This window comes from Malus domestica, chromosome 16 (genome assembly GCF_042453785.1).
Source record: "Malus domestica chromosome 16, GDT2T_hap1".
Taxonomy (NCBI): Eukaryota; Viridiplantae; Streptophyta; class Magnoliopsida; order Rosales; family Rosaceae; genus Malus; species Malus domestica.
Window position 1 is genome coordinate 20,091,872 of NC_091676.1, and position 17,623 is coordinate 20,109,494.

Here is a 17,623-nt window from a genome sequence, read left to right on the forward strand (position 1 = left end):
TCTTTCCTCTTCCTTGCCGTGCAAGGGAGAGGGTACTTTCCTGATTCTATGCATTAAAACACATTCCTAATGTGTTTTAATACCTTGCCGCATATTCCTTGCCTTTTCCTTTAATTTTCTGATTTTGTTTCCTATTTCTAGAAGCCTTAGACTTAATTTCTAATTACCTAAATAACCTAGGGTTTTAATTCCTGAAATCCTTTAAATAAACTATCTTTTGCAGCCACAAATCATCCATACCTTGACCATTCACGCAGGAACACCATTCTAGCGCCCAGAAAATACAAGCAGCCGCTCCACCTTCTTCCACCCTCTTTGCCGAGTTCTCCACCACCTTCCAACCATCAAACAATCTTCCACACTCACCCTACACCGCTTGCCGTGCCTCTACACCCCCCAAAATCCAGTATACATCATCAAAACAGCCCAGAAACCATCAACACCCAATCTGCCGCAAGCAAGGAAAAGGGACAGATTCACTCAATTGTTGGGCTCTTCATTCTGAGTTGTTGAACAATTTTAGGTGTATTCTATCTTATATTTCAATGTCTAATTCATGTAATCTTTGTTTTGCTTTAAGTATGATTGGCTAAATTCGTTTTGGCTAAGGGTGTATTCAAAACCATGATTATATATGTGAAATAAGTTGATTACTTCCAGTTATCGTTGCATAAGTCGTGAATACAATTTGGTTAACCGTTTGATTTAGAACTTATTCTTGTATGTTGATTGAGAGTGCACGCTTAATTTGCATGCTTGAATTTGGTGCTAGGATATAAGTTTGTTTCACCTAATCGTTATGAATTTATATTCGCAAGTAGTGAAGGTCGCTAGTCACGATCGTGTTAAGTAGATTCCTGGCAAGAGTATCATGCTTTTCATAGTTACAAATGCCTTGTCGATGCTTATGATTTCCAAAGAACGTAATGATTCTAACTTGTGTCTTTATCATGCTGTTCATATAGAGAACTTGTTAGGAATAATTTGTTTGCGATGCATATTCATCCAATTCAATGATTCTAGGGAAATCTGAAGGTTAATTTAAGTGGACCTAATTAACTTGGAGTGTCGAGGTTCATAACTTATTAAATTGATAACTGGAAATTGATTTACGTTGCATATATTTCATGTGTGGAGAAGAACCCCTTAGCTATTCCATCATCCATTGATTCATCACAATTTTGTCTTACAATCTGTTTTCTTTACAATCTGCCCATTTAATTTAATTTCGTCCAAACACAATCCCCCCATATTTTGTTGAGTCTTAGTCATTCAAATCTGTTTTATTTTGTGTTTTTAAGCATTTGGAGTCATAAACACTTTCAAATTCGTCCAAATCAAGTTCTAGTTTCTTTTTTAGTCAATTTGATTGTTTTAGGCAGTTTTGAGTGTTTCAAATCTGTTTTGAGTCATAGTAGTCTTGTTAGAGTCTTTAAGTTTAGTTTTTGTGTTTTTAAATCAATTTATATTAGATTAGCACCCCTAGTTAATCCCCGGTTAGAACGATCCCTACTTACATCATTACTACAATTGTCACAAATAGAGTTTAATTTGTGTGTCAACATAATTTTCACATCAGTATGCTCCCCAAAGGTTGCACGATATCACTGAAGAAGCTTATCAGAGGAGAAATCGAGCGATCGAGCAAGTGTTCAGCTACATTAAGTGCCTTGAAAGCTTCAGCAAACATGATATTGACTGAAGCCCCCATGTCTACCAGGATTCATCGTACTTCAAAGTTGGCTATGTGAGCTTCAACGATCAGTGGGTCGTTGTGAGGGTAGATGATACCTCTTTCTTCCTCAGGGTAGAAACATATTGGATCCAGTTAGGCTTTTGATACTTGCCTCCCCTGATGTCTTCCACGTGAAACACTTGGTTGCCAAACCTTAAAGCTCGTTCACTATTTTTCATAGCCATGTTGGAAGATTTAGATATGGGTGTGCCACCACTTATGGATTATATCATATTCACCTGGCGTTGGTTACGGTTACCCCTTGGAGGGTAAAGGAGGAATTGATCAATTTTTCCTTCATGTGCCAAAGCTTCAATATGATCACAAAGGGTGATACACTTCTCGCCGTCATGGCCGTTATGCTCGTGGTAGTAGAAAAATATGCTCGTGTTCTTCATGGGCTTGTAACCCGACTGCATCAACATTGGCTTCGGTATCAGGTGTGCTATGCTGGGTAAATGGCCACGCATGTGGCATTCAAAGGTGTGTATGTCTCATACCTCGGGGTAGGGCCTGTCCTGACACGTGCTTGGCCCACTGTGTTGACTGCCTGGGGGCGGGCATTATCGTGGCGATACCCTTGGTTATCGCGATAGTGTCCCTTACCCTTTTACTAAAATGAGACTGGTGAGGATGGAAATCTTTCCTTTTGCCCTGAGATTGATATGTTTGTTGACTTGGCGAAGTATTAAGTAAGGCAAGAAGAGGTACTGCTACCGTTTGGAAGGTCGAGGTCTTCTCATTTGGTTGGATCTGGCTTCCACTCCCTACTTGCTGATAAGGGGTGGCTATGGGGGGTTTCCCTTGATATGTCCTTGCCTCGGCGGAGGCATGGTTATAAGCCTGGGCCATCACCTCAGAGTAAGTCTTCCAAGTGTTGGCATTGATCATGTACTTAAAGAAACAGTCACGTAAACCTACTGTGAAGTCTTTGAAGGCAATCTTGTCGTCTGCCTCGGCACAACGGGAATACTCATGGCTGAAGCGGCCAGCATACATACGTAATGACTCGTCTGACTTCTGGTGAATAGTGTACAAGTCATCCGCAGAGTGCAAGCAATCGGTCTGGAAAATGTGTTGAGAAACAAACAATTTCCTCAATTTCTCAAATGAGTCTACCGTCTCAGGTGGAAGACGGCAATACCAGTTTAGAACTCTACCAGAGAGGGTAGAGGGGAAGAAAAGACATCGTTCTTTGTCAGTGTGCATCCGGTATGCCATGGTGGACTCAAAAAGGTTAAGGTGTTCAATCGGGTTCTCCTTTCTAGTATAGAGTTACAAGCCAAGCTTCTGCTTTGTCTTTGCTTGGAGGGGGTGTCGAGGATCATCCTTGTAAGAGGGACAGGCCTAGGTTGGTTCCAATCAGGTATCTCAGCTTGTCGTTCGGCCTTCAACTTGTTTACTTCCTTAAGAAGCTATAGGACAAGAGGGTCTTGAGTGAAGTCATGTACCACTGAAGCTTTCTTTCGTAAATCTTCATCACTTCTTGGAAGTATGAAGGTTTGATCAAAAGCATGTGATTTTTCCCTGGACTCGCCGTATTGACTTCCAAGGTGTGTCTGTCGGAACATCTCTGAGTCCCATATACCTTCGTGTTTCTCTAGAACTTGTTGCCCCTTCCTCAAATTGGTAGCCGGCCTGGGACATGGAAGGGACCAAGTCTTTCAGATACCCTTGGGTCATTGATCTTCGAGCTTACATGGATGCGATTGTCTCGACATTGCTTTAGGAAATCTCGACAGTCGCGAAAGATGGCTTTCGATCCTCCCACTCCTTCTGTAAGGAGGTGTCTTCCTCCACTTCTCTTGCTTCGGGTCGAAGCAGCTGGGTTGAGAGAAGTCTCATGTTGATCAATGTTCTGATGATTAGCTCGCTCCTCATCAGGGATACCCATGTTGAAGGAAGGTGACCCTCTGTGTTGGGGGGGCACCCAGATGATGGTTGATGTCCACAGGGGTAACGAGCTCGCGTGTTTGAGTACGCCTAGTTTAATGGAGCGTCTTAAAGAGCTTCTCATACTGCTCCTGGAGGACCTCATTCTTCATTGCTATCTTGTTGTTCTGAGCTTCTAGCTCATCGACTTTAGCTTGAAAAGCAACCCTCTTTCCTTCCTTCTTTCGTTGCCTCGCAGCAAGTGCAAAAGGGGTGTCATTTTGCGTGATGTGGCTTCCTTCGCTCCCCATGTTGGAGAGGGATGCCTGGTCAAAAGAGAGTGTACGAATGGTGGAAACCACCTTAACAAAGCTTAAGTTAGTGGGAATAAGTGTCGTTCCCATAGACGGCGTCAAATGTTGATGCACAAAATTAGTGGGGACTTTGGTACAATAGAAAATTTTAAGTTTGTAACCTTCGCTAGATTGCTCCGGTCACTAGTGTGGATAAGTATGTAAATGGATAGAGACAGGGAAGCAAACACAAAATGTACGTGGTTCACCCAGATTGGTTACGTCCACGGAGTAGAGGAGTTCTCATTAATTGTGAAGGGTTTACACAAGTACATAAGTTCAAGCTCTCCTTTAGTGAGTACTAGTGAATGATTTAGTACAAATGACATTAGGAAATATTGTGGGAGCATGATCTCCTTTTATAGAAGAGAGTTTCTAGCTTTGTTTTGACATTGACACGTGTCATGTTGTAATTAACTTCTGATGTTGACATGTGTCACGCTATGATTGGTTTCTGATGTCAACACGTGTCGCGCTATGATTGGCCTCCTGGTTGGAGGAAAACTCTTCTGGGTCTTTGAACATATAACGTTGACCGGTGCTCAATAGTTTCGGGATTGATCAAGTATGGTACAAACAATATTCATGTTTCAATTCTGTCCATCCATTTGTTGTCATTATTTGCTGTCATGTTGGCTTCCTGAAAGATACGTGTGAATGATATTTGTGAAAATTTGCTCCCAAGGTAAATGACATCTTCAGTGGTAGACTTAAACTCTCCAAAGAAGTTTCCTTACCGTTGACAAGGAGCTGTGATCTCCTTCCACCTAAACAAAATTGATATCTAGTCGTAACGCTAAGAGAAGGCGTTGTTTTAAACCTGCGGCTTCTACTTACAAAACTAAAGAATAACAGAACAGAAAATCTTTGTATCTATTGTGTGACCGTACATATTCTTTCCAGAACGTCTCTTTAGTGCCTTTCAGTGGTGGAAGAACATGACACAATGATACCCAAGTGGTACCTAAGCCGCATAGCTCATTCTGACACCACTCACACTCACACACATGTGCTAAATGTTTCATACGTGTGACGGTGAGGCACCTTATAGGCTGTCTAGAAAACTATATTTTTGTTCTTTGTGGGGTTAAATTTACAGAGCTAGATTTGCTCTTTGCCTTTGCCCTTTGCCCTTTTATTGTCCAAATCACATTATTAAGCTATTCGAATCAAACATCCACAAACAAGGCCAAAAAGTAAGAGAATACTGAAAAGGGCTTCGTCTTGACCTGAAAGCCATCACATTGACCATCCGGATACATTGGATTCATGCACTATATTGTATAATATGTATGGTCATTATGGAAGCTTCTCTCAAGCACGTGGGAACAATTTCTCAGCCATATTCTTTGACACGTGGATAAAATGGGGTCCCCTGAGTTTCAAACACCACAGCCTAATTGTGCTTTTTAACTTCATATAAATGCTAATTCCACAATCCTTAGTTTGGCCATGCAAACTGCATACATATGGACTCCAAAGCGAAGGACATGGAAGAGAAGGATGCCGGAGAAGTTCGATACCGGGGTGTGCGGAAGCGGCCGTGGGGCAAGTACGCAGCGGAGATTCGCGACTCAAATAGGCACGGCGCGCGTGTTTGGCTTGGGACTTTTAACACAGCTGAAGAGGCAGCTAGAGCCTATGATAGAGCGGCTTATGCCATGAGGGGTGGCTTAGCCATTTTGAACTTTCCTAATGAGTACCCTTCGGCAAGTGGTGGCTCTTCATCTTCATCGGCATCGGCTAATTTTTCATCTTCTTCGTCATCAATGGCTATGCAAGGGCGAGCTCGTGGTGGGCAAGATGAAGTTCTTGAGTTAGAGTACTTGGATGATAAGTTGCTAGAGGAGCTGCTAGATTGTGATCATCAAAAGAAGAACAAGAAATAGTGAGATTAATAAGCATCTCTTCTTTGGCTTAATAAGAAGTTATACCCACATCAATCTCAATGATGCTTCTTATCTTTTTGGTCGATATAAGTAGATTCTGATCATCACCTTTTTCATGCATTTAGTTGTCAATGAGGAATCTAAAAAAAGTGTAGTGTGGTAAGCTTTTCAAGATATGGTGATTTTCCTTCTACGTACGAACGTATATCATCTACTTACGGCTAGGGTTTGTTGTAATTGGATCTCTTGTATAAATAAATTTGCCTCGTTTTGTCAATGTTCTTGCACGACATAAATTTATACGGACATGACTAGTAATTAGCATGAATAATATGTACATACAAAAGTCAGTGAACAACCTAATCCGCTCCTTAATTTGCCTCATTTAATCTCAGACCCAAACTAAGCAAGACATGAAAAAAGTACGCTAATGTACTTGTAGGTAAACAAGCTAATCTGCTCCTTTCAAACGTGTGATTAATTAGAATTTTTATTTTGGACATTTGATAATGTACATTATTTAAATGTATTTCTAGGTATGGAACTCAGATCTTCCTGTTAGCATTTGCACTAGTATATGCATGTTATAATGTTATCTACTAACCAAACTTACACAACCCGATCCATAATATCCACATGGACACCGAATCGAAATGTGCTGACTGATACCTGAAAAGTAACGAAGTCATAAAGTGATGGTAATGTGAAAATTGCAAACTAATTTGAACCTTCAGACCATACGTTCTTTACAAACAACTCAATCAAGTGACGATTAAAAGCCGTTAACCCATGTCTTGAATTGAGGGTGTACTTTTCATTTTGTATTGTGGACTCCAAAGGGAAGGTCCAATAATTACAATCTAGTTCCCTTGAAAAGATTAATATGGAAGGTACACCCTATCTGCTAGCAACAATGGGACTTGGAAACTACACTTTTTGCAATGTGATCCAATAATTACAATCTAGTTTTCCTTTATTTAAGAGTTTTAACGAAATACTTCTAGTACTGTTTCCTTTAACGAAAAATGACATTTTTACTTTAAAAAGTCACTCCTTGTACTATTCACTTACAACACATTTTTGTCATTTTGATTAAAACTCAAAATTTTCAAACCATTTTTATTAGTTTTCCTTTATTTTAATCTCCTAATAATGATATGGAAAGTGTACCTTTAAAAGTCTAGTAGTCTTTAATATGGTGAAAGAAATGAGTTTACAAATGTAAGGGAAAAAGTGCACGTAAAAGAAGTGAATAATGACTGTTTTGGAGTGCTAACAATAATTTTTAAGCTAAGTTTGGATCAGGAATTTCCCAATCTCAAGGTATTGAGTCCAATTTAGTAAGGAATGATAATGAAATGTGAGAGAAATTTGCAAATCACACCATCAAATAAAGTAAGGAACATGTATGTATTTGTAGTACTTATAGAGTGCAATGCAAATCCCTCCTAATCACTAGCGGAGCCAACGTGTGGGCAAGGGATGCTATTGACCTAACGATCTCATATTTTCACTTACTAATTATTATTTTTTTACCCCAACTATACTATAAAAAATAGAAGAATTGAAGTTTAATTAATATTCTCTTGTGAGTAATTATGGTTTGCATCAAATATTGCAGTGCACTAAGACTAAGATAGATGCATATGTAAAAGGATAATGCTAATAACCAATTTTTTAGACCAAATTTGTAAATCATGCGATATATCATCAATATGAAATAAGCACGTTAATTATAATTAAATAATAATTCAATTATCAACAACCAAGTTATATGGTTTACAAAGTGTAGTTCAAAGTCATGCACATATTTGGCTAAAAGAAAAGAGTGCACCGCTAGAAACTTTTGCTTAGGATACATTTTAAGGAGGAACTTCTTACTCATGCCCGCTCCACCAATGCTCCTAATCTACGTTTTATGAATCATTTCTTACTAACTTGAACTCAATCCTTTAAAACTTAGAAATCCTTCACCTAAACATACCTTAAAAGAAAATTTATTTTTTAAAATTCCCGATTACAGTGATAAAGAAAGAAAAGAGAGAAACGCTAAAAGAACTTTGTCCCACGGCGTTGATCATCCTTGACCTTCAGGGGCAGTTTTTTTTCCCTTTGAATTGTGGCTGAGATGGGTATCCCCTCTTCCACAATTAGGTGAAGACCAGGCGGGCTAGAAACCCCGAAACCTTTCACCGCATCACACGATTCTTTCGCGACACGCATATTTTCCATAGTTAAACAGTCTTTGAAAAATTTGCATGTGATGAGTTGGGGAAGAACATATAGGTAGAATTCTTTGTAAATTTTTTTTATCAAATACAAGAACACATAAATTGTAACATCCCACATTACCCAGGAGAGTGGATAATCTAAGCCTTATATGTATATTCTCATCTCTACCTAACACAAGGCCTTTTGGGAGCTTACTGGCTTTAGATTTCGTTAGGGGTGGGCACGGTTTGGTTTGGTGCGGTTTTGAGTGAAACCGAAACCGAAATCGAATTTTTTTGCGGTTCGGTTTGGTGTGGTTTTGAAGACTGTTTGTACCATACTTGACCAATCCCGAAACTATCGAGCACCGGCCAACGCTATACTGTCAAGGACCCAGAAGAGTTCCCCTCCGACCAGGAGGCCAATCACTACTCGACACGTGTCAAGATTAGAAGCCAATCAGAGCGCAGCACGTGTCGACATCAAGAACCAATCACAACATGACACATGTCAATGTGACAAAGCTACAAGTTTTTCTATAAATAGGGGTCATTCCCCCACAATATTGCCTAATGCCATTTTGTGTTAAATCATTCACAAGAACTCACTAAATTGAGAGCTTGATCCTTTCTACTTGTGTAAGCCCTTCACTACTAATAAGAACTCCTCTACTCCGTGGACGTAGCCAATCTGGGTGAACCACGTACATCCTGTGTTTGCTTCTCTGTCTCTATTCATTTACGTACTTATCCTCACTAGTGACTGAAGCAACCAAGCAACCAAGCGAAGGTCACAAAACCTGACACTTTCTGTTGTACCAAAGTCTTCGCTGATTTTGTGCATCAACATTTGGCGCCGTCTGTGGGAAACGACACTTATTCCTACTCTCTTCAGCTGTGTCAAGCTGGTTTCTATCATTCGTACACTTTCTTTTGACCAGGCATCCCTCTCCAACATGGGAAGCGAAGGAAGCCACAGCACACAGAATGACACCCCCCTTGCACATAGTGCGAAACAACGAAAGAAGGAAGGAAAACGAGTTCTTCTTCAAGCTAAAGTCGATGAGTTGGAAGCTCAGAACAACAAGATAGCAATTAGGAATGAGGTCCTCCAGGAGCAATATGAGAAGCTCTTCGAGACACTCCACGAAGCTAGGCAAGCTCAGACACGCGAGCTTGTTGCCCCCGTGGAAGTCAACCATCAACTAGGTGCCCTCCAACATGGAGGGTCACATGCATTCGACATAGATATCCCTGATAGGGAACAGATTACCCCTCGACTTGATAATCAACATGAGGCTTCTCTTAACCCAGTTGCTTCGACCCGAACCATGAGAAGTGGAGGGAGACACCTCTTTGCTGAAGGGGCAGAAGGATCGAAAGCCGTCTTTCGCGATTGTCGGGATTTCCTGAAGCAACGTCGAGAGAATTCCATCCATATAAGCTCAAAGATCAATGACCCAAGGATTTCTGAGAGACTCGGTCCCCTGCCACGGCCCGAGCCGGCCACCAATTTGGGGAAGGGGCAACAAGTCCTAGAGAGACATGAGGGTACAGGGGACTCAGAGGTGTTCCGACAGACATACCCTGGAAGCCAGTACAACGAGTCCAGGGAAAAATCACATGCCCTTGATCAAACCTTCCTAATTCCAAGAGGAGATGGAGATTTACGAAAGAAAGCTCCAGTGGCACATAACTCCGCTCAGGACCCCCTTGTCCTACAACTTCTTGAGGAAGTAAACAAGTTGAAGGCTGAACGACAGGCTGAAATACCTGACTGGAACCAACCCAGGCCTGGCCCTCTTACAAGGAGGATCCTCAACACCCCCCTTCAAGCAAAGACAAAGCAAAAGCTTGGCTTGCAACTTTATACTGGAAAAGAGGACCCGATTGAGCACCTTAACCTCTTTGAGTCCACCATGGCATACCGAATGCACACCGACGAAGAGCGATGTCTTCTCTTCCCCTCCACCCTCTCTGGCGGAGCTCTAAATTGGTATTGTCGTCTTACACCTGAGACGGTAGACTCATTTGAGGAATTGAGGAAACTATTTGTTTCCCAACACATTTTCCAAACCGATCGCTTGCACTCTGCAGATGACCTGTACACTATCCGCCAGAAGCCAGATGAGTCATTACGTATGTATGCTGGCCGCTTCAGCCATGAATACTCCCGGTGTGCCGAGGCAGACGACAAGACTGCCCTCAAAGCCTTCACGGCAGGCCTACGTGATTGTTTCTTTAAATACATGATCAATGCCAATACTTGGAAGACTTACTCTGAGGTGATGGCGCAGGCTTATAACCATGCCTCCGCCGAGGCAAAGACATATCAGGAGAAACCCCCTACAACCATCCTTTATCAACAAGTGGGAGGTGGAAGCCAGACTCACCTAAATGAGAAGACCTCGACTTTCCAAACAGCAGTGGCACCTCCCCATGCCTTGCATAATGCTTCGCCGAATCAACAGACATATCAATTTCAAGGCAAGAGGAAGGATTTCCATCCTCACCACTCTCATTTCAGTAAAAAGAGTAAGGGACACTATCCCGATAACCAAGGGTATCGCCACAATAACGCTCGCCCCCAGGCAGTCAATGCAGTGGGTCAAACCCGCGTCAAGATACCCCCTACCCCAAGGTATGAGACATACACGCCCTTGAATGCCACATGCGCGGCCATTTACCCCAGCATAGCTCACCTGATACCAAAGCCAAAGCCGAGGCACCCAGATTACACGCCCCCGAATAACGCGGGCATGTTTTGTTGCTACCATGAGCATAACAGCCATGATAGCGAGAAATGTATCATCCTCCGTGATCGTATTGAAGCTTTGGCACGAGAAGGAAAAATTGATCAATTCCTCCTTCACCCTCAAAGGGATAACCGTAACCAACGCCAGGTGAATGTCATATATTCCATAAGCGGCGGCACACCCATATCTGAATCTTCCAATAGGGCCATGAAAAACAGTGAACGAATTCTGAGGCCTGGTCACCAAGTGTTTCACGTGGAAGACATCAGGGGAGGGAAGTATCAAAAGCCTAACTGGGATCCGATATGTTTCTACCCTGAGGAAGAAAAAGGCATCATCTACCCTCATAACGACCCATTGATCGTGGAGGCTCACATAGCCAACTTTGATGTTCGACGAATCCTCGTAGACACAGGGGCTTCGGTCAATATCATGTTTGCCGAAGCTTTCAGGGCACTCAGTGTAGCTGAACACTTGCTCGATCGCTCGATTTCTCCTCTGATAAGCTTCTCCGGTGATATCGTGCAACCCTTAGGGAGCATACATTTACCCTTTACTATTGGTACAGGCCCTTACACGGCTACCATTACCACTAACCTCCTAGTGGTTGACTGCCCAACGGCATACAATGTCATCTTTGGGCGCACAGGCATCAATGATCTCAAGGCTATGGTATCCACGCATATGCTGTTGATGAAATTTCCAACCCCCCATGGCAACGGCTACATCAGAGGAGATCAGCTTAGTGCACGATCATGTTACAACACTTCAGTTAAGCAACAACACTTGCCCGGACCCAAGGAAACCCTGTCTGTACATGACCAAGTCACAAAGACCAGCCTAGATGAAGCGAACTTGGATCTTCCTGATAGCAACAATCAACCCGATGATCCTCGAGATGACTCTTTCACCCAGCAAGCCCAACCTGCTGAAGAGTTGGAGAAGGTACCTATCTCAAGAGATTATCCAGATCGCATGGTGAAGATTGGCACCACATTGTCACCACCCCTTCGGTTAGCATTGATATCTTTTTTGAAAGAGAACACTGAAGTCTTCGCCTGGTCATACGAGGACATGCCAGGCATCTCTCCCGATGTCATCTGTCATCGTTTGAGTATTGACCCCAAGATCAAGCCGGTGAGACAGAAGCGAAGATCTTATGACGCTGAACGATACGAGGCAATGAAAGCAGAAGTTGAAAAACTCAAAGGCATAGGCTTTGTCCGCGAAGTCAATTACCCGACATGGGTAGCAAATGTGGTCCTTGTTAAGAAAAATCCGACCAAAGAAAGTCTTTTGCTTCAAAAGGTCTTGTGGAGAATGTGTGTTGACTACACCGACCTAAACAAAGGGTGTCCGAAAGATAGCTTCCCTCTTCCTCTTATTGACAGACTTATAGACTCTACGGCCGGGTGTGAACTCCTGAGCTTCATGGATGCTTACTCAGGATACAACCAAATCCTCATGAACCCTTCGGATCAAGAACACACAGCCTTCACTACCGACAGAGGACTATACTGCTATAAAGTCATGCCTTTCGGCCTAAAGAATGCAGGAGCGACTTATCAGAGACTAGTCAACTCAATGTTCGCCGAGCAGATTGGGAAGAGCATGGAAGTTTACGTTGATGATATGTTAGTCAAGAGCAAACATGCTGACCAACACATCACCAACCTATCTGAAACTTTCACTATTTTGAAGAGGTATCGAATGAGGTTAAACCCCAACAAATGTGCCTTCGGCGTAGGCTCTGGCAAATTCTTAGGTTTCATGATTAGCCAACGAGGCATTGAAGCTAATCCCGAGAAGATCAAAGCAATCCTCGACATGAAGGAACCGGTAACTTCAAAGGACATCCAGAGCCTTACTGGCAAGGTGGCAGCCTTAACCAGGTTCATTTCTAAGGCCACAGACAAATGTGCTCCCTTTTTTAAAGCACTTAAGGGAAGTAGGAAGTACATTACATGGACTGATGAATGTGCCGAGGCATTCAAAAACCTCAAGGAGTACATGAGTAAAGCCCCTCTACTCTCCAAGCCCGAGGTAGGAGACATTCTCATTATCTACCTATCGGTATCAGCTTCAGCCGTAAGTTCCGTTCTCATTCGAAAGGATGGGAATATTGAGCGACCTGTCTACTACGCTAGCAAAGCCTTACAAGATGCGGAGACACGGTACTCTAACATTGAGAAATTGGCTCTGGCATTGGTCATGTCTGCTCGAAAACTCCGCCCTTACTTCCAAGCGCACTCCATCATCGTGCTTACCAATTATCCTCTTCGACAGATACTCCAAAGTCCTGACACTTCAGGGCGAATGATCAAATGGGCAATAGCATTGGGTGAGTTTGACATCTCCTACCAACCAAAACCAGCCGAAAAAGGTCAAGCAGTAGCAGATTTCATCGCCGACTTCACATATCCTATTGACATTGCTTCTACACCTGAAGCAGTAGCTTCATTACCATCAGAAGCTCAGAAAGTAGAATCAACGACCTCAGCATGGAGTCTGTATGTTGATGGCTCATCCAACCAACAGGGCTGTGGAGCGGGACTAGTCTTGACTACGCCCGACAAAGTAGCAATGGAGTATGCTCTTCGTTTCAAATTCAAGGCATCAAACAATGAGGCCGAGTATGAAGCCCTTCTAGCAGGATTACGTTTGGCCAAACACATCGGGGTTAAACAAATTGATATTTTCAGTGACTCCCAATTAGTGGTCAACCAGGTTACCAACAACTTTGATGCTAAGGACAGCTCCATGGCAGCATATCTTGCGCAAACACAACTTTTGCTCAAGCACTTCCACTACCAGATCACCCAAGTTCCTCGAGCGGCAAACAGTCATGCAGACGCCCTGGCTCGCCTCGCCTCAGCTGTGGAGGACAAGATTGGAAGAAAAATTCATGTCGAACTGTTGGCAACACCAAGCACCATGGCCGCAGAAGTATGCAACTTACAACAGGGGGATAGTTGGATCACCCCGATCTATAATTTCCTTGCTCATGGCACCCTCCCAAATGATAAAGTCCAGGCTAAGCAAATTCGATACAAGTCTACCCGCTACCTGATCATCAATGATCAACTCTATAAGCGAGGTTTTAGCCTGCCATACTTAAGGTGTCTTACGCCTGCCGAGGCGGAAATCGTCCTTCGGGAAATACATGAGGGAGTCTGTGGAGATCATGCTGGATCTCGGTCCCTAGCACACAAGACTTTTCGCCAAGGATATTACTGGCCAACACTCCACCAGGATGCCATCAAAGTATCCCGCTCATGTGACAAATGTCAACGATATGCAACTATTCCTCATTCCCCTCCAGAGCCTCTTACTCCTATGATCAGCCCTTGGCCCTTCGCCCAGTGGGGACTTGATTTGATCGGCCCAATGCCGGCAGGGAAGGGCAAAGTCTGTTACGCAGTCGTTGCAGTGGACTACTTCACAAAGTGGGCCGAAGTAGAACCCTTGGCAACCATTACTGAGGCAAAGATAGAAGACTTCGTGTGGAAGAACATCCTTTGTAGATTCGGCATTCCCAATGCGATAGTCACTGACAATGGGCGATAGTTTGACAACAAGAAGTTCCGGTTGTTCTGCTCTAAGTTCAACATCAACTTATGCTTTGCCTCTCCAGCTCATCCCCAGTCTAATGGACAAGTTGAGGCCATCAACAAAATAATCAAGCGCACTTTGAAAACCAGCTTGGACAAAGCTAAAGGCTGTTGGCCAGAATTTGTACCCCAAGTTCTTTGGTCATATCGCACTTCATATCGGACTTCAACAGGAGAAACTCCATTCTCACTTGCCTTTGGCACAGAGGCGGTTGTCCCTGTTGAGCTCGAGCAAGCAACATTCCGAGTCCAGAACTACATTCAAAGTGAAAATGACAAACAACTCACCCTCAACTTGGATTTAGTCGAGGAACACAGAAACCAAGCTCACTTGAGGAATGTCGCCTACAAGCAGCGCATCTCCAACTATTATGACTCTAGGGTCAAGCCTCGTTCTTTCAAAATAGGAGACTGGGTCTTAAAGAAAAGATTACTCTGCGACAGAGTCCCGAGTGAAGGCACACTTAGTCCAAACTGGGATGGACCGTATGAAGTCATTGGCATCAGTCGCCCTGGCTCTTACACACTTAGAAGCTCAGATGGCAAGACCCTTGGCCATCCATGGAACGCTGATCACTTGAAGTACTACTACAAATAGACTCACGATGTACAAGTGTTGAGCTATAGCCGTTCGGCATCCTATGTAATGAAGGCCATTTGGCAATGAATTCAATAAAGAGGTAATTTAGCCAACTCAGCCCTCACTCTTTTACATTCATAGCAAGCGATGCCGGAACCCTTCTCAATCAGAAAGCAATCCGTCTTCCACAGTCACTACAAAACAAGCAAATGAAGACCGTGTCAAGCGCCAAAAAAAAAAAAAAAAAAAAAAAAAAAACAGCTTCATCCAAAAAGCTTCACCCGAAAAGCTTCACCTCCAAAGCTTCACCCACAAAGCTTCACCTAAAAAGCTTCACCCAAAAAGCTTCACCCGAAAAGCTTCACCTCCAAAGCTTCACCCACAAAGCTTCACGTAAAAAGCTTCACCCATAAAGCTTCACCCAAAAAAAAAACTTCACCCGAAAAGCTTCACTTAAAAAAGCTTCACCTACAAAGCTTCACCTAAAAAAGCTTCACCTAGAAAGCTCCCTCTACATACTTTCACCATCAAAGCTTCACCATCAAAGCTTCACCTAGAAAGCTTCATCTACAAAGCTTCATCTACAAAGCTTCACCATCAAAGCTTCACCTACAAAGCTTCAACACCAAAGCTTCACCTACAAAGCTTCAACATAAAACCTTGCTCCAAATAAACAAATTTTGTTCACAAAACCCAAGATGCCCTTGAACTTGTACAAAAACACTTGGGTAAACATAAACATTTTTTGTTTTACACCCACAAGGGCCCAAAATTTTCCTTCTTATTTATTCACTTATATATGTTCCCAAACATATTATAATAGATCCAACAACAAGCCAAAGTCCCAAGTTTCATAATGGACAAAAGTACAAGCAATTCATCAATAATGAAGGTGCTACAAAAATTGGAATCTGCCCCAAAATAGAAATCCAACCCAAGAGACTTTTTCTCTCTCTCCCTCTTCCGCCTCCTTTCATCTATCAAATTTCTGCAACCTCTGCTCTTCTCCAATGGAGCTGAATTTTAGACACCCTATAGTTCTTGAGCATATGAACAACTTTCAAGAAGGAACCATTTCTGTTTGAGCGACGGAAATTACAGTGTTGAAGCTCCAAACATGATAGTCGGCTTCTTGCAGATTTCGAAGCTGTTGTGATGTTTCGAAGATCTGGAAATATTTAACCGTTAGTTCATCCTGAATTTTTGATATGTTATGAAAGAGTTGATGAGGAACAACTTCAATGAAGAAAGCATGCCGATCTGCACAATAGAAAATGGAGTTTCGAAGCTCACAACAAATCTGACGGGTTGACAGAAAAATAATAACCAGTCATTCATCATACCTGGATTTCTGGAGTTATACTGCTCCGAGGGATCTCAAATTTGGATATGTTGTAGTTCACGAGCTGAGGAACAACTTCAATGAAGAAAGCATACCGATCTGAACAAGAGAAAATGGAGTTTCGAAGCTCACAACAAATCTGACGGGTTGACAGAAAAATAATAACCAGTCATTCATCATACCTGGATTTCTGGAGTTATACTGCTCCGAGGGATCTCAAATTTGGATATGTTGTAGTTCACAAGCTGAGGAACAACTTCAATGAAGAAAGCATGCTGATCTGAGCAAGAGAAAATAGAGTTTCAAAGCTCACAACAAATCTGACGGGTTGACAGACAAATGATAAACAGTCACTCATCATACCTGGATTTCTGGAGTTATACTGCTCCGAGGGACCTCAAATTTGGATATGTTGTAGCTCACAAGTTAAGGAACAACTTCGATGAAGAAAGTATGTTGATCTGAACAAGAGAAAATGGAGTTTCGAAGCTCACAACAAGTCTGACGGATTAACAGAACATTGATGAACAGTTACTCATCATACTTGAATTTCTGAAGTTGTACTACTCCGATGGATCTCAAATTTGGATATGTTGTAGTTCACAAGATAAGGAAAAACTTTCATGAAGACGACTTTGCAATCTGAGCTATAGAGAAAGGTGTTATCTTGCATCCACTCAGGCTGATTAGTGGAAACGAAAAGCAATTCCACCAAAGAAAAGATGAAAAAGAGAGAAAAGCTACTAATTGCACTTGATCTTGTCTAGTCAATAGCATGCAGCATCAAACACACAAAAGTTGGAAATATTTTTAGATAAAGCATATACGAATGTGTGACATTGAAATAAGGATTCGTTACTTTGACAAATTAGTAACACGCGAGACACCTCATTCGGCAACTCTCTTCGCCTGAAGACTTGGGGGACTCCCACCATATGCTACTGCACCTTGATACTCGGCAGTCTCACAACCACTCAGTGACTTGGATTTTTCAAGTCTCCAACCGAGAAGTTTTCCTCACTCGGGAAATTAAGGGAACACTACCTCAAACTACATGCTTCACTCACAAAGCTTCAACAATACAGGTTTCAACAAAAGCAAAAATTCAAAGAACTTTATGAAGAAGGCTTTGGTGTATTTAACACAATATGTTGAAATGAAGCAAAGCTTATTTATTAATATTTTCGATAAGCCACAAATATGTACATATACATGAGTCAAAATAAACAAACAAAAGGGAGCCTTCACAAAAGTTGCTTAGGGGAAGTCTCAGCA

General features: G+C 42.4%; 1 protein-coding gene and 1 long non-coding RNA gene across 2 annotated transcripts; one reads left to right on the forward strand and one right to left on the reverse strand.

The window, feature by feature from the left end:
* The first annotated feature begins 5,414 nt into the window (after nt 1-5,414).
* On the forward strand, nt 5,415-6,126 carry LOC139192957 (ethylene-responsive transcription factor ERF096-like). The gene has a single exon (XM_070815892.1). It carries the CDS (start codon nt 5,430-5,432, stop codon nt 5,847-5,849), a length of 420 nt encoding a protein of 139 aa, XP_070671993.1. The 5' UTR covers nt 5,415-5,429; the 3' UTR covers nt 5,850-6,126.
* A 9,713-nt stretch (nt 6,127-15,839) lies between these two features.
* Nucleotides 15,840-16,814, reverse strand: LOC139192958 (uncharacterized). The gene is made up of 4 exons (XR_011577543.1): nt 16,712-16,814; nt 16,531-16,628; nt 16,350-16,447; nt 15,840-16,174 (listed from the first exon to the last, which is right to left on the reverse strand). It is a non-coding gene; the product is annotated as an uncharacterized lncRNA (long non-coding RNA).
* Nucleotides 16,815-17,623: the final 809 nt, after the last annotated feature.